The sequence below is a fragment of the Ischnura elegans genome, chromosome 6, assembly GCF_921293095.1.
Source record: "Ischnura elegans chromosome 6, ioIscEleg1.1, whole genome shotgun sequence".
In the NCBI taxonomy this organism is placed as follows: domain Eukaryota; kingdom Metazoa; phylum Arthropoda; class Insecta; order Odonata; family Coenagrionidae; genus Ischnura; species Ischnura elegans.
This window is the reverse complement of record NC_060251.1, coordinates 93,964,512-93,982,253: the sequence shown is the minus strand read 5'-3', so window position 1 is coordinate 93,982,253 and position 17,742 is coordinate 93,964,512. Positions and strand designations below refer to the sequence as shown.

The window sequence follows — 17,742 nt, the reverse complement described above, 5'->3', positions numbered from 1 at the left end:
TGATGGGGGAAAACACAATGATTGTTCAGCTAATGAAAATATATTTTGGCAATAGCAATAAAGAGAAGCTAACACAAACAGGTGCATGGAAAGAAAAAATAACCAAATCAACGAGATGCAGTACTTACCTGATAGCGAAAGATGTCATTATGGACGTAATACTTCTTGGGAGATTGAGGTGCAAGAACAAAAGTTTGAGTGAAACGGCGCATCGGTTGTCCACTGTTGGAAAGTTCACCAGTCACCTGCAACAGAGAATCAGAAAACAATCAAAGGTTAGTCATGTTAAAACTTTCATTAACTATTTACGAAATACGATGTCAAGAACCATCAGTGACAGAGTGATATCAAGCTGAAATTTTTTTTTTTTTCAGAATACTTCCATAACTTTGCAGACTTTTCATGAAGTATTCATGCATGTACCCATGATTATTGAAACCTTCACCTTACGTTAGACATTCTTAGTGTCGTATTAACAGAGAGGTGTACTATGGATGGTATACTTAGGACTGTAGCAACTAGTGGGAGAGATGCCTGGTGCACTACAGGGTTGGGTTTTGCTCAGTACAAGATAGGGGTCCAAGTTACTATGTTCTTCCACGGTAAGAAGAGGAGTTCAGGTGCTAAGGATAGATTTCTACCTCAGCTTTTATGGGGGAAAAGAATTTGAAATACGTGATCATGACCATTCCCAACGTACTTAAATAAAGATGATGCAACCATAATGATTTATAACAGCTGAGATGAGGTTTAAACATAAGATATAATTTTCCAGAAGAATCTTAGTTATAAGTGGAAGCAAATTCAGCATACTTTTGTTAAAAGCAGGATTTTTTACATGGGTCTTTTTTGGTGAGGAATGCCTTCTTTATTTGAATTGGGACATTATTATGGGACACAGGTACTTTATAAGTGGGTTTCACTGCACTCACCATGCAATCAGATACAATTTTTATTACTGCTATTCCATAACATCAAGTTTTCAAGGAATGAAAGGACAAGTATGCACTATTTTCTGAACGCATAATTCAATTATATACACAATTCAATACTGATATGGCATGCGCACACCCATCAATACTAACAGCTTTCAAATTTAAGGCCAATGAATTAATAAAGACATTAAAATAATAGATCCACTGTCTTTCTTTTCAAGTATTTCCCTTATGTGATTACTCAAGCATCGAGCAATTTTGAGGGTATGAACATTTGAGTTCTAAGGAGAAATTTCCCAACCATGAAAGAGATTTGAGTTGTATTTACCGTAGAGCATAGCATTCCCTGAAAAAATTTTACATGGTAGATCGTCCCTCCCTCCCGCAGAGTATTCCATACTCCAAAAACCCAGGTCATGACCCGACCAAATGTGATTCTGAATCTGCCCTAGCATAGAAACCAATCATGTTTAAGAGAATACAGTCGTACGCCAACTCATGATAGGCAGGACATATTTGTCCATGGTTATATTAAAAATTGATCCTGGCAGAAGTAAAATTAGCATGAGTGAAGTATTACTGCACAACATACTGTTGTACTAACGTACACCTAGGATATTGTACGACATACTGTTGGACCAATTAGGATAAGATTTTAATAATTTCAATGGAGGCACAAAACCTCTGGAAAAAACATCAATTTCAACTTTGGATTTTTGTCAGAAAACTCAAGATTCAACTCTTTGCCAACTCAAGTGACTACATTAAGGCATCGAAATGCTCTTCAGCAAAAAGCAAGATAATCAAATATCAAACACCTCAAATCAAATCTTCCTCTAGGTAAGGCTATATTAATGATGCTTCTCAATCCAACTCAGACACTTTTATTAACACGTTGCGTACCGGGGTATTAAAATTCCTAGAAACGCCGATTTGGAAATATGTGCCTATTAGGGCGTAATGCCTTTGGTTTAAACGTGGTTAAAAAGCTAATGTTTAGAATATAACTTTACCCAATCAAACGTTATGATGCATCGATTCATTATGAATAACGAACAACAACTGAAAACGTACTAACGAATACGTATTGTACGCTTTAAAATTGTTTAGGCTGACGCGCCTAAATGACGAAAATCTTCATCATCCGTCCGGAACGTTCAGGAAAAAAATGACGAGAATTCTCGCCATCCGTACGCAACATGTTAAGATAAACAGGTACAACTATTGAAAAAAGAATGGAGCACCAATGCCACTGACACGACAAAATGGGTGATGCTGCCATATCTACACACAGAAACATCTTGAACCACTCTTTCAACATCAATGAAACAAGTGCTGGCTCACTCATAATGGCTATGGAGTGGAATGATAAGAAGGCAAATGATCTTCTACTAAAATGGAAAGCTTGAATTAACGCCTATCCAAAAAGTCCAATATTTACAGATAAAAGAATTCCCGGTTTTTTTCAGTATTTTCCTGAGGAATTGCTTTGTTTTGCAGTCCTTATCATAAGAACTTTTAGCTTAACATTGCTTATTAGATTGTATTAGATGTTAGTGTCCACAGGATGCAAAATTATGAGACATTAGAAGCACATCTACTTAAGCACATAACCCAAAGCTGAGGTCAACTTCTTCATCTAACAGCCAATTTCTTCATCTAACATATTGACACACAAGGAAAAAACATTACAGGCAGGTTCTTCTTTGAATTCTGGTAATTTAAACTATAAATAATGACTAATTGACACACTCACTGACTCATTGATACCAATACACAGGACAAACTGTGATAGGTCTGGTAATACAGCTTATGGGATGTAAAAGTTCAAAAAAATAAATTAAAATATAAAAATTCATCAGAGGGAAGAATTTGAAAATTCAAAAAAGTCAATTAGTTTTCTAGATACATCAACTTGAATTAACATGGGAGCCTTATGGGACTACACTGATTGGGATTTGTTACCCACCATTAGTGTATTCATAAGATACAAATTATTTGGTTTTAGAAATCCCAGTTTAGACGAATGGCAATGGTCAATTTTAACTGTATTTGAAAAAGGCCAGATTGGTGCCCATGCGATGCCACACCATGTGATGTCACAGGGACCTAGTTTCTATACAAATAGATAGGAGTTTAACATCGTCTGAGATTACCAATGCAAGCATGAGGCACAGAACTCAGGGAAACATCTCCTAATAATCACCTATTAAAACTGTCTAAGGACGGAAAGTTTCCTTCCTGTGGTAAGGTATTAATAATCCTTATTTAAGCCAAGCGCTACCTGCTAGCAGCCTGCATCGTAGAGGTGCGTAAATCCTCGCCGCAAGGTCACCTCACACTGCAGAAGCCGGAACCAGAATGACGTTACGTGGGCTTTTCCCAGCATTCATACTTAGCCGTGGCGACTACGCGCACTTGAAATTTTCACCTTCCACTTTATCGCAAAAATTAGATATTGTCATTTAAAAATCTAAAAGCGTGAAATACATACTCCAGGAGTAATAATCTTTCAATTTAGGCAATTAAAAAAAATAGGAAACCACCCTATTAAAAGCTCGATTCTTTGACAATGTGACGATAAATTTATAACCATAGCTCAAAAAAGAAGGAACTGAGACAACTATATTATGTTAGTAGTCAAGAATTTAATTAATTATATAATATATTTAACAACAAATACCCCAGATGGAAACTGCAAGGACCTCAAACTGAAGTCTAGTGCACCAACAGTTCTGCTGACTAGTGTTGAAATATGTATCAGAATGAACATAAGCAACTATCCTAACAGAAAATTAATAAAATGGAAAGTTATTGGAATACGAGCTCCTGTTTTAGCACTTTCGACTTCTTGGGAAATGAGAACAAAAAAAACTAATAAAAACAAAAGTAGAACTTCCAATATACAAGCCTACAATTAATGAATCGACGCCATTTCACTTATCACTCTCCTAATTGAATGTGAAGGGAAAGCTGCGTACAAGAAGCTCTGCTATGCAAAACCTCCATTTCATTGTTTTATGAGGCTCCTTCCGAATCACTTGGATTGGTATCACCTCCATTTTACTAAGCAAAGTGGTTCATTAATATTCCACAGCCATGGAGGAAGCAACCCCATCATACCATAGAAATGACAAACAACATTTTAAACCAGAGCGATGAACCTGCCATCATTTTCCTTGCTACCCTGAAATAGCCATTGGAATTCAGGTTGACCTTTTTCAATAAATACTTCACAGGGCAAAGCCTTGTTGAAAGCATGACAGATCCTCTACAATAAATCTTAACTCTGCAATGGGCTTCCCTTTACATTGAGCCTGGCAGACTTTATTTCTCTATTTCCTTAGCTCAAAAGTTTGAAGTCCTATCGAAGTGAATTGGGCCATGAAATTTCATCGCCCACTTAAAAGTTGAACTCATGATCCTCTCACAGGTTGTGACCACACGGCTGCTCAAGCGTAATTCCAATTGTTCCAATGATAGTGTCCAAAGACTTCATCTGGGTGTTGACCCTAAGACCCTTCAATCAGCTGACATAGTCTCTACCCACTAGGCTAAGATGCTCTTCTCCAACTGAGAAGCTAATAACTAGGGCCATGCAAAAGGTGAGGTTGTTTTATAGCCAAAAGTGGTGATATATTTATACAAAAGCAATGTTATTTTTCCCTGAAATCGGTGTTATTTTAATGGCAAAAGAATTTATGTTGATTGAGAGCCATGCTTTCAGTGGCCCACCCATAGTCCTAAATTTAGGACATTATTGAGCGGGGATAATTTTAGCAATAATATGTATGGAGTATTAACTAAATTCATCTATTTTATCCTTCCCGTATCCATATATATTCAGCTTACATAGGGAGAGAAATTACTTTTAAATGTCTGTAATTTCAAATGAAATATTGCTGTAACACTGTCACGTATGTTTCACAAATTGGTGACATCGCTTTCATGAGTTATTGTGCATTCTCGAGCTCAAATGGCACCTTTCACTGATGAAAGGAATGGCTAACAAGAGTGTTGATAATAACAAACCACACAAGGCTGCCAAGAGGCCAAAATAGGGTCTAACCACTTAGCAAGGGTTTGTGAAATCATTAACTTATCTGCAGAAGGATCGAGAGTTCATAGACCTTTCGTTGAGAATCAATAAACAAATACATGGTATATTTTTCCAAATTCTATCAAAAATTACAACAATTACACAAACATTGTTGAACTCAGCCCAATACCATATTAACTTTTGTTGGTTCTACTTGGTGGATTAATACATCATGGGAGATTCATCATAAAAGAATTGGACAGAAGTAAATTTAATTATTTAGACCTAAAATATCTCATCATCATCACTAGTCAACAATCCTAGGATTGGTTTGACCCAGCTCTCCAATCAGTTCTCCTATCAGCTAATCTTTTCACACCTACGTATTTCTTCTCTTTCACATCCTTCTTTACTTGTCCCATATATTTTGTTCGAGGTCTACCTTTTCTATCAAAAGGAAATCATTTCTTTGCATTAAGTATACCGAAGAACACTAACTCAAACGCAATAATTACTAACAATTCTTTTCATCCCTACAGCCACAAATTACTTCCTATGATAAACAGACTAATATCTATCTACTTAACAGACTTCTTCTTTACCGAGGAACTCATTAAAATAAAAATTATAACTGACAGTAAAGCCTACAACTGCTCTCTAGAGCGAAAATTATTAGAAAAGCAATTTAAAATAAACAAAACTTCTCTTTTGTCAAGCCTTGACAGAATAAAAACAGAAACACCCAATAAATAGCACCAACTTAGACTTATAAGGGCATTGACTCACAAAATAACAAGACACACCCAGGAAAACATGATAAGAATAGGTTACTATAACCCTGTGACATTAGAAAAATCCCAACAACAAGATGGATATTCTGGACAAGTGTGGATTGCACTCACTAGAGTGTGAAGAAGGTATTATCACTTAAGTGGGACGAAAATTTTGCTACTAGTGTAAAAAGCATAGGAACTAAAAATTAAATATAGACTCACAATTATGTTCTGCTAAGCATACAATTGAAACTGGTCACCAATGTAATTGAAAACCCAAGATTGTACATGTTAATGACAAAGTCTGTCAACAGTCGGACTTCGAGTCCTCGCCTACCATAACAAAGGTTGTGGGTTTGAGTCCCGGCTGGATAGGTTGTACCTTCCAGGACAGGTGTGTGTGTGACAGTCTGTTGTTGATTGTTTAAAAACTCCCGATGTAAAGGCCACATTGTGCTGTTTTCAGGGGGAGTTGAGATAAATAAATAAAAAAGGTTTAACTTTCAAGTTTTTAGAGAATTTTGAAGTTAGACTAAGAGAAGGTGTCACAGATATAGTGCTTTCAAATAATGCTCTGTTTTTAAGTACCACTATTTACCTCTGTGTTACATCACTTCCCTCACCTTCCCCCTATTTTCCCACACCACTGTTCCTCCCCTTCGAGAATAAGATATACATGTGGTGCACCTTCCTTAATCTTTGAGAATGCACTATTGAAAAAGTCATCAATGAAATGGCGTCAATTGAAACTAGTCGGGGAAAATAAATTATAGGGGAATACTACCGAGTGACATTAAATTCTCCCATGAACCCATTACTGATAAAGTAGTATCACGTAGGTATGAGATTCCTAGAAGGGCAATGTGGAAGGAAAATGCTAGGAGAACAGATTTACCTGCACAACAACACCATCACCAAGGGTTGCCTGGGAATCCATTTGGCGAATTTTTGCATGGCAGTCACGGAAATTTAGTTGTTGTATCTTTTGATGAATTTGCTTTTGGCCAATGACGGGCTCCACCTCTTCATGCGAGTCTAATCCACCATGAACAAAGGAGGAGTGATGGTTGTAAAACCTTGAATATAAATTGCATGGGTTAATTCCAGTTCATATCTACACCAGCAGACTTAATTATTAAATTGCAAACATGATTTTCACATACAAAAATAAGGTTTTATTTTTTTAATCCTATCAAGAGGAAAACAGGGGAAAGCCACACTTCTAAGTAAATATGTAGATTGTCTTTCCATACACCTATATCATTCTTGTGGGTAGACATTAAACACAACATTTTCCACCAAAATCAGCCAATGAAAATAAAATCAAAATTTAAAAACAAAAAATAAAATAAAATTACTTTGTTTTATTCCACACAATTTAAAGTAGTACGACCTGGGTATCTGCGTATTTTATGCAGAAACCCGGGTCGTACTGTTTTAAATAAAGAGTAGAATAGAACTAAGTATTTAATTTTATTTTATGATGAAGCAGTTCCACAAAGTAACGCCAGAGACTGTATCTTATATTTAAAAACAATACTGTACCCATAAGATTATATCAATAAATAAAAAGAGAGAGAAAAAAACAGTATTCCTTCTGAGTGAAAGAGCAGCTAGCAAAACTCTCACACATTCATACGCAGGAAATGCAAATGTCCCCATGATTAATCCATCCTCACTACATAGTGTCAGCCAACTGTCTTCACTTAGACAAAATTACTTGATTTTGAATGGCCTTCCATTTACTTGAGGCATTGAAAAGGAACATGCAAATTAAATGAAAAATGGAGCAACTTTCCTCATAATTTATTTGGGAAAACCACATCTTGTGTTGTACTACAATTTCCTCATGTACATCAATGGTTTAAGTAAGCAATAAAATGCATTGTGCAGGAAAAAAGTGAGAGGAAAATTGTGCAACATCTAATTTGTATAACAACCAGAATTTCTACACCACATCATTCCATGAACCATAAAGTAAAGACACATTTTAAAAGCATAATATACATAACTTATTAGCACAGAAAATTTGAGAAAAAGTTACACATTGAGATTAAGTAACATGAAATATCTTATAAACCAAATTATCGCTACAAAGCTATTTCATTTCAGGCATTTATTCAATAAGATTTTCCGAACATATACTTATGTGCGAAAAATCAACAGAGAAAAAAAAATTTGCCTTGACCGAGATTTGAACCTGGATCCCTCGATTTTTTCCTCGATCCCTCGACTTTACCAGACAAGGTGGTATGGATTGCTGAGCTTATTATGCGAATAGCTGTCTAAATCGTGCGAAAGGCACCACAGCTGGAAAGCAAAGCCCGATTGAACACAAAGAGGTGTTCGGTGTAGACGAATTTAAGTATTCCACGGCTAGCCACAGTGATAACTTTATGGAGTCACCCGCAGGATACACTTTATGCTCCCTACCTATGATAACCATTCATATACCTAAGTAACAAACTTTATAATAAGCATTTTAAGCTGGCACCTTATAAAGCAATCTTAACCAACAAATGAAGTGAATAATTCTTAAGCTTCAATCGTGTAAATTGTGAACACTGATAAATTTAAGTGAAATTTTTGGTTATTCATACTTTTCCAATAAAGATGTTATCTCCCCAATAAAATGCACACATCAGGAGTTAACAGCAAATTATATATCACAATACAGAATGAAAAATAATGACATGGTCTTGCAAAGAACACAGCCCAACTATGTATGCTAAAGTGCATCAGATTAGCATAATGCATAGATTAATTCATATTCCGCAGGTATCTACAGATGGCACATGCTCATGAACTCAAGATTCATACTAAAGCAATTAAAATCATCATTTAGTCCATGCCACATATATCCTTGACAAAAGTTTAAAGTTTTAATGAATATGCCACCAAGAACACTTAACAAGGTATATTTGTTTTCTTGTTTGAAAAGGAATACCCGTTAATGAAATTTTATGGTCCATTTATTAGTAAATTCACTGGTACCACTGCAGAAGTCTGGAAACCTAGCCATAATAACCAATAATTTTATAAAAAGTAGAGATGGGTCAAGTAGCATTTCTCTCAAATTCAAATACTTATTCTTTTCCTAATACCTCACTCGAATAGCGAAAACTGCATTACTGAATATGCATTTTTCCACCAATTTTAAATACAAATGAAAAATAAAATAATAAAATTCTGAACACTTTGCAAGTCATTCTACTTAAATACGGCTCCTGACACAACTGTCACCCACGATTGCATTAAACTTGCACTCATGAAGCACCGCAATGCTTTTGTTTTTTCTTATATGCATATTGAAGGTTATGTTATTAGTATTGCCTTACGGCATTCTTTGAAAACCTAAAATGGAATATAAAATTGACAGCAACTTTAAAATTAGAATAAGTAAAATGTAAATTCGATCATGCAAAAGGGAGTCAAAAAAGGATCATTCTTCGCGTGTGCATTAGAAGGCATACATACATTCTTGTTAGAGTTGCTCTTGGGGAGTCATCAGGATTATACGTATTGTAATGCTTATTTTCAATGATTAAGTTTTCGTAAAAATATTATTAAAGAATTGAACCAACCAAATGTGCAAACCTTCATGTAACACCTAACCATAGTCAATGAATTTAAACTAAATCATGGACGAGCTATGCTGTGTATTTGAAATTCGAATAATTGATAACCATTTCCCCTCACAATTCATAACTTCCCTCAAAATTTCCTGTCTACCCAGGAGTGGACCCTTGTGAGCTCATGCAAGCTCTCAGTTGAATCTGACTCCGTGACTACAAACAGATATTAATATGGCAAGGGCAAGATGTGGAGTTATTTAAGACAAATGCTCAAAAATATAAGATTGATTATTGTTTGACTTTACAACATATTCAAATATTCCAGATTAATTTATAATTTTCTCTGAAAAGTCACGGGTTTCCACACAATTAAATTCCCAGACTTCCCAGGTTTGAGGAGTGACTTGATTGATTATACTGCTAGTCCTCACTTAACTGGTTGAAAACAGATATTTCAATTACACAGACACCATACAACATTTAATAGATGAAACAATTTATGAAATAAAAAACCAATTAAAGCACTACATTTCTGGTGTGTCCTCATTAGAGAGAGATGCACTTCTAAATTAACGGAAAAACAAGATACACTAAGTTTAAATAACAAGGCAATACACTTACACTCTAGAAGACCTTTAGAGATCAACAGCTACAAAATACATAAAAACCGAACTAGGAACTATAACTGAATCTCGGCCTTACTGTTCTCACTAATTATGGCTAGAAAAATATTCAATGAAGCAAAATGATGTGTGACAAACTTCCTTGAGAACAATGATTGGAGGAACAAGGAAAAGTGACAAGTTCCAAACTTCAACCATGAGTGGAACACTACCAATTAATCGAGATTGAATTAACAAAGCTACAAAAAACAGATAATCAAAACAAGGTTTGCTCAATATTGAGAAATCAAAACACCCAATTGAGGAGCTACAACTAATTTACCAAAAGGTAGGAAAAAATAAGTCGATAAGCACTAAGCGGAGGGGATATTATTCTTATCCATACTTAAACCGTTTTATATTTGAAAACTTATCCTTTGAATCTAAAATAAATTATGCAAAGTCAAAACTAGGTCGATTGGATAACAAACCTTAAATATGCTATGGATAGACTTAGTTTACACAAAATACTGATACAGCAAAATGAACACATAACCATATAGGAGACCAAACTGATTAAATACCATCACAACCTCTTAAACATCAAATCATTTTAAACCACACAAGGGATGAGCTTAAGATAAAAATTCGTCCCGTCACGAGATAGAAGAAAATTACTAAGGTACAGAGTGAAAACATGCTATCTACCTGTAAATAACATACCTGATATAACCCCTTACCTGTGTAAATACGAAGGGGCTTCATTTAACAGAGTGTAGTACTGCCTCACAAACTCTCGGCCAACAGTTTGCGGGGATGGGGTGGCTTCCATGACCATTTCAACTTGACCTATAATCTAGCAAGTGACTACTCTCAAACTTTTTTCCTTGTCCAGGAGGGATGAGTGGTAGACCTAGGTGGGAAAAATATCGTATTACTCCCTCAATTCTACACCAAAGAATACAATAGAGGGGAAACAACAGAAAATTTACGCAAATGATTTTCAAGAAATGAACGATGCGTTTTAAGTCTATGGTCAGCAATGATATCCAAACAGCCTCGAGATGATGGTTCGATTTTGTTGCATAGAAACCGTACCACTATAGCACGCTTCACAACAGTGTGATCAGTCTAAAACAAAAAATAATGGAGAAATGTACTAAAAATATTCAACTGCTCTCGTACACGAGGCATCATAACATGAAGTTGAAGCATTGTGAGCAACTGTCGTAATCCCTAAATTCACAATAAATTACCACGACTCCTCATCTACGACGATTAGCAGAACTTCCAATTATAATTACCAAGGAGCCTAAATTCAGGGGAAATCAACCTGAAGTCAATTACTAATCACTATGAGCTACAATTGCAGCAAATATTTACACCGCTAGCAATGAAATAAAACAATAACGATCTGATAATTAAAACAGGATGAATGGAAAATATTACAACGATCAACATTTGAACAAACCCTAATGAGATGCAGCGAACGGAATTAAATTAACTATCCACACATTTTATGGTAATACAACAACACGATCTCCCTCCAAGGCGATAACGATTATTAAACTTACGAATTCCCTGAAGGGCCAACGTGAGACTGCGGTGAAACAAGAGATGAAAAACCCGAATAATGAACAACAATACAACTACGCCGTTACCAACTACAAAAGCGACAGAAGCTGAACCAAAGAAGCACGTGCACTGACCATCTCATCGGTTACTTAGGGAGCAGAACACAATTGTAGTCGACATGTTAGCCGAAGCAGTAAAGATAGATTTACCAGACCAAGGCTACAGAATTGAACGAATGTATACTCACGGGGCTACTTGGGGTGAATTCTTGCTGTCTAAAGTGAATGTGCAACTATTACCGACCACAAGACTCAGTATTTATGGTGGAAAGTACAACCGCATGTCCGAGCAAAATCACCTATGGGGGTGAACACTAAAACACTTGAATAACGCATCATGGCGGATGGCGGGGAAACTATACAGTTTCACCAGACCGCCGCCCGACGTCAGCGCCAGATGGTCACCATTTTCCTGGCCCGACGGCCCTCTCATAGGCTCACGGGCTTATCATACCGTAATTTAAGTCATTCGCCAGGCATCTTACGTGCGATAAGTTTTCAATATGTAGGAGAGGATGTAGACAATAATAGTCTTATTAAATTAACTTCATTTATTAATAACTTATCTCAAGGATAGGTGCACAGGAAATTAAAACATGAATTACACAAAAATGATTTATTTAGAAGCCATTTGCTCCAATGAACATGACAACACATCCCCACAAAGTCTTGCACTTAAAAAAAAATTTAAAAAGATTCTTGAAGGTTGAAGGTCCAAATCCCTGAAATTTGTGAAGACTGCCCTAGCCCGTGACAATTTACAAAATTGACTGCACAGAACAGAACACAAGCATCTGGACCAAACATTCACATTTACTCATAACTTATATGAGTTCTGTCCATTTCATGTAGGGCTACCGTTGCACTATAAGTCCATGTCTTTCCTTGCTTATGTAACTTTCACTTGGCAGCCCAAACGACACTTCACTGATGATGATTGATGCTCAAGACAGGGAATCCAATGGAATGATGGAGTTACACAGATGACGCAAAGGATGATGTGCAACATAAGACTAATCTGAAAAAGATGAAACAATGATTATACTGGTGAACTAAAAAGTTAAAAAAATTAATACTACAGAAAATAGACATGCCCTAAAAGACACGGCTACAATAAAAAAATGGAGTCCTTCCTGAGCAGTCCTACTTTCATAGGAGTAATTGATGCAAAAATAGAAACAGCACAAGAAATAAATTTAGTGAAACTACAACACAAAAACCTAAATCAGTATAAATTCAAACAGAAGTGAGAAAGGGGGAGCAAAAAGTTTCCCTAATAACCACTCAACTAAAGCATGCATTACAAGCTAGCAACAGATCTTTCCCAATGTTTACTTACCAAGACAAATACAACATACACCACAATCAGGTACAGTGAGACCTTAATATGGCTGGGGTCTATGGACCTGACGGCTACCTCCCCTCTGCTTGCCACCACCGTAACCTTGACTACCTGCAAAATTTAATCTACATTAGCTTGCACACTCCCTACGCGAAAACATCTGATAACACCGACTCCTGCACATCATCCCTGAAAACGAAGGGCAATTAGACCACTGCATGCTCTGGAACAATGTTTTCTGAAACAAAATACATAAGATCACCTTCCTCTTGAAGGGAACCCATCATTTTTCTCCCCCTTTCCCTTATCATGAATTTATACTGACCAAAAGGAGTTGTATTCTTCCTTCAAGAGGAATAGTAATTAATGTAATTTTCATGTTCTATTTATTAGTAATTGACTGGTACTACTGCTACAGTCTGGACACCGTGCCATTATAACCAATTATTTCGTAAAAAGCAATTTCAACACCACACCAAGTTTGTTATGGGGTTAAGAAGTAATTTTCATTTGTATATGATCATGCAATTCACTGCACTACTTTTCGGGACCAAGAATTAAATAGAAGAAATGGTAATTGCACAGAATAACAAGTGCTTTTATTTGAACTTAATTATTCACATGCTCTAACAGCAATAGCATTGTAACTGCTAAGCTCAAGTGCAAATAATTGGGTTTAAGGATGAACTACAATGACAATACAATGGGATAGGAATTATATACCTTTCCCACGGCCACCTCTTCCGTATCCTCCATCATAATTATTCCCATATCCGTAGTCTGTAGTGGAAAATAAAGCCCATCAGTTAAATTTGTAGTGTAGCATTTGTAAATCATATGCCCAACTCAAGACACGTCGCCACTCACTACAGTTTCTTAGTTGTGTCTAATTCTTCTATTGGCTGTTTTAAATTACATATGTATTAATACTAGTTACGCTGACTAAGCCAAAACCAAAGCATCAATGAAAATAGTTTGACAATGAAAAATCTGTGCACAGTACTTATTGCTCATGATGACACTTCCTTGATAAGTGATATGAAATTTCTTTCATAAGAACAAATCATGCCAGTAACGATCCTGTCTCCTAGGTCCCACATGCACAAACATGCTATGTGGGCAGCTCTAACTGCATAATATTATGACTAGCTGACCAGACTTGTGGCTGTTGAATTTCACTGCCCTGACATGCATTAATTAAGACAGCAATAGCTTTCATTGCCCTTTACCAGACATGCAAAATTACTAATAAGCAGCCTGAATGTACTAAATTACACTAAAGCGAGAGCCAACATTACCGTAGTTTCCATAGTTGTATCCAGTGTAATCATATCCTCCATAGCCATAATTTCCGTATCCACCTCCATAATAGTCATAGTTTCCATATCCTATCAAGAAAAATATCAATGAATAAACATGCAAACAATACATACCATTCATGGAAATAAATGCCAAATAATTAGCTATTGTGGTGTACCCTGCCATCAAATTTATCTAGTCAATGGGGCAGTGCACATTTCTTTACATCTAACCATAATTACCATAACCACTTCCATATCCTTGATTGTAACCATAGTTTCCATAACCTTGGTTACCCCATCCTTGGTTTCCCCAGCCTAAAAACAAGAGAATTTAAATTAGAAACACGGGACTAATAGGTATGGCCGAAAATATTTGATTGGCAGGGTGACTGCTATGGGAAGTATTAAAAAATACAAACCTCCCCTGGCACCACGTCCTCCTCTGCCCCTTCCCCTTCCTCCACGGCCACCACCACCACCTGCACCACCACGACCACGAATGCCCATGGCATCAGGTTTAGGTGTAGCTTTCTTAACATCAACCTGGAAATTGAATACAAAATTAGTTCTCTTACATTAGTTTCGCTACGCAAATAACTAAGAGGAAAAACTCAGAATATAATTTTAATCACACAACTTTCAGCAGCAGAACTGGTAAAAGTTTATCATCACAGAACCTACTGCAGAAAGATCATTTATTTGATTTTTACCTCCTTTCCACAGATTATTTGCTTGGGGGTCTTCAACAGCTCCTGAACGACTTGTTCGGAATCAAAAGTAATGAAACAGAATCCTTTCCTCTGGCTCTTGGACTTGTCATATGGCATCTCAACCTCTACTATCTGCAACAAATAAAGATGATTAGTGTCATCCATAAACCATTCAGCAATCCCAATGCTTTGAAATCTTCAGACTTACCGAACCAAACTGTGAGAAGAAATTTTTGATTTCATCATCAGGTAACTCTGGGACAAGACCTCCAACAAAGATTTTACCATGCCTGGCCTTAGCTTTCTTTGGGTCAACTTTCTTGCTGTTAATTACATGATCGCCAGCTGACAAAACCTGAAGAAGACTAAGATTAGCACCAATAAACTAAAACAACTATAAATAGGAGACCACATTCATGTTCTGCTTACCTTATCGATGGCCTCAGCCTGAGAGAAGACAATAAATGCAAAACCACGAGACCTTCCTGTGTTTGGGTCTGTCTTAACATTAATGCTTTCGATTTCACCATATTTACTGAAATGTTCCCTCAATTCCTCTGAAACAAAAAATGCAATTAGTAACAGAATGTTATGTTTGAAATAATATAAGCATTTCAAGAAGTGAACTTACTGTCAGTTGTCTCCCAGCTCAATCCACCGACAAAGAGTTTCCTGTAAAACAGAAGTCACCCTATTACTTAAAACCTTATATGATGACAAGAATGACTAACAAAGGGAGCTTTAAAGCTTAGACTCAATTCCATTCAATGAGTCAAAAACGCCTTGCTCATGTTACATCAGCAGGTTCAGCATTGACAAATGTCAACTAACTGAGCCACAATAAAAAAGGCATCTGCAAATTCTGAGAAAACAAAGCTTACACACCAATCTGTAAAATTTAAATAAAAGCTGGAGAAATGTGGAAAGGCAAGGGTTATGAACATTTAAATTCTAAATATTTGGTCATCATAAGGTGAGGAAGAACAATAAAGTGGTCATATTTGTGGCCAGTGCAATGGACTTAAGCACTAATTGACCATTTCATTTCAGTGCTGAGTTACTTGATTGACATTGCCATTAGAAAGAGCCCAGGAATAAATACCATGGGTCAGCGCCAGGATGTCATCAGCATTGCATCTTGCCTATGTGCGTCACACCTGAAGGAGGAGAAGGTAAGTTACTTCACATTGAACACTATAGACTAAGAAAGGAACCTTGAGCATAGAAAGCAGCTCATGTAAGCTATTAGCATGAAAAGGCTCCACTGCCAGATGACAAATTGTAAACAGGACTCTGTAATCTCTGCTCTGAGTGAGGCACTGTAGGAAATCAATAAAGGATTTTTCAAATTTATATTGAAAACTGACTTTACATTTTTAAATGAAAATGCTTCAAGACATCTGTATCTGAAACAGAATTTGAAAAATTTACATGACATGTCTTTAAATAAACTTTTAAGTTTTGAAAGTACTAACTTTAATAGAGGAGGACGGAAGCACTATTAACCAGTGGGAGCGAAATCAAGAAACGAACATTAAACGCAACTACCTATCAACTCTTTGCTTTTCTACAACTATGCACTGAAAAAGAAATTAAAGGGCATTTCACAGTTACACAAAATGCTTTCACAAAACACAGTATGACAATTTACTCATCTGATGGACAAACACGTTCGTTATCGAGTTCTTCCAACAAATTGTAGATTGAATGCCACCAACATTGCCTCATAATATAAGGATAACACTAAGATACGAAAAGGGTTACCTATCAAGTAAAAATAGTGAACATATACTCAGCGAACCATTTACCATTACTTTCACTTTTACATATTTCTTACCTTAACTGAAAGCATTACCCACTACGGCAACACACAGGATAAATTTAACAAAAAAATTAAATTTAGGTTTCATAAATTTTGATAGAAAATATTAAAACCCAAAGCATTAAATAAATTGCAGTATATTATCAAACGAAACAGTTACGAATAGCATCGCCATCGTATGATGATAGGTAACCGTTAAGCCTATTTCCAATGAATCTGAAAATAACAGAATATTAGCTTTGAAGGACTTCGATATGCACAGAGCAACAAGCCGACAAGTAGTTGCGGTAAACTAAGCAGTTAGTTCGTCTAGAAAATAGTGCTTCTCGCCCTAAGACAGGAGTGGTTAGCCGTGAGGCCAGCCAATTAAATTTAGGCACGCCATGACGCCGCCATTTTCCCAAGACCGAACATTGACGCGTTACTTCCGAAAAGGCAAGAATAGCTCGCCAAGGTCTAAATTACACATAATACGGCAATAAAGTACCAGATTTCCCTCGGAAGATTTATAAAACGGCATCCATATATGTCAATCTCACATAAAATCAGAGGATGCATCAGGATACAACTTATCTGGGTTACGCCGATAACCCGCCATGTTGGAAAAATTATTAAGACATCAAGCGCGGTAATTTTCATGGCACACCTAAACGAGAACCTTAAGGGCAGGGATAACTGAAGTTTGGCAATGGAAGGCTTCAACTTTACCTGTCATCATCACGTCCTGGAGCTTCCGCACTGCCACTGTCTGTTGGCACTACTTGTCCTCCGGCTTCATTTCCTTCCTCGCCTCCTTCTCCCTCCATTCCCTCACCGTTCATTTGTTCTTCTTGTTGCTGTTCGAAATTCTGTTCACCAGAATCCTGAGCAAATTCACCATTTGCCATATCCTCGTATTCCTGATTATCGGCCATAGTTGATAAACGAGACTTGGCGGTCAACACGTCCTCACTGAACAACGGCGAATGGCGGAGAGAGGGAAGCGAAGCCTACGTCAAGCTTACCTCAG

The 17,742-nt window shown here is 36.6% G+C and overlaps 2 protein-coding genes across 10 annotated transcripts in view; both read right to left on the bottom strand.

Moving 5' to 3' along the window:
* LOC124161204 (ras GTPase-activating protein-binding protein 2) overlaps positions 1 to 11,886 on the bottom strand; it is a 54,842-nt gene extending 42,956 nt beyond the window's left edge. Inside the window, exons 1-4 of one of the 4 annotated variants that reach the window (XM_046537461.1) lie at positions 11,747 to 11,886; positions 10,665 to 10,837; positions 6,643 to 6,823; positions 129 to 245 (exon numbers count right to left, since the gene is read on the bottom strand). In XM_046537461.1, coding sequence (XP_046393417.1) covers positions 129 to 245; positions 6,643 to 6,823; positions 10,665 to 10,762 — 396 coding nt within the window. In that variant the 5' untranslated portion in view covers positions 10,763 to 10,837; positions 11,747 to 11,886. Of the gene's footprint in view, positions 1 to 128; positions 246 to 6,642; positions 6,824 to 10,664; positions 10,838 to 10,916; positions 11,028 to 11,498; positions 11,602 to 11,633; positions 11,704 to 11,746 lie in introns of those variants that run through there. The other 3 variants (XM_046537464.1, XM_046537462.1, XM_046537463.1) reach the window with 3 other exon arrangements.
* Positions 11,887 to 12,159: 273 nt separating this feature from the next.
* On the bottom strand, positions 12,160 to 17,727 carry LOC124161202 (RNA-binding protein squid). Of its 6 annotated transcripts, XM_046537453.1 has the most exons (11): positions 17,442 to 17,727; positions 15,543 to 15,583; positions 15,341 to 15,468; positions 15,120 to 15,266; positions 14,912 to 15,043; positions 14,621 to 14,744; positions 14,442 to 14,516; positions 14,199 to 14,288; positions 13,624 to 13,680; positions 12,898 to 13,011; positions 12,160 to 12,576 (listed from the first exon to the last, which is right to left on the bottom strand). In XM_046537453.1, the coding sequence occupies exons 1-10, from the start codon at positions 17,645 to 17,647 to the stop codon at positions 12,941 to 12,943; spliced, it is 1,071 nt and encodes a 356-aa protein (XP_046393409.1). In that variant the 5' UTR covers positions 17,648 to 17,727; the 3' UTR covers positions 12,160 to 12,576; positions 12,898 to 12,940. The 6 variants fall into 6 exon arrangements, with proteins under 6 accessions (XP_046393409.1, XP_046393412.1, XP_046393410.1 ...); XM_046537456.1 differs by lacking the exon at positions 14,442 to 14,516; XM_046537454.1 differs by lacking the exon at positions 13,624 to 13,680 and having other exon boundaries at positions 17,442 to 17,726.
* Between the last annotated feature and the right edge of the window lie 15 nt (positions 17,728 to 17,742).

Bases quoted from the DNA above. Each gene is read 5' to 3' on its own strand.
- LOC124161202 (XM_046537453.1), bottom strand. From the start codon at position 17,647: ATGGCCGATAATCAGGAATACGAGGATATGGCAAATGGTGAATTTGCT. The intron at 15,267-15,340 runs GTAAGCAGAACA...AGTCTTCTTCAG, and splicing joins AGGCTGAGGCCATCGATAAG to GTTTTGTCAGCTGGCGATCA. The intron at 15,044-15,119 runs GTAAGTCTGAAG...TATTTGTTGCAG, and splicing joins TCTTCTCACAGTTTGGTTCG to ATAGTAGAGGTTGAGATGCC.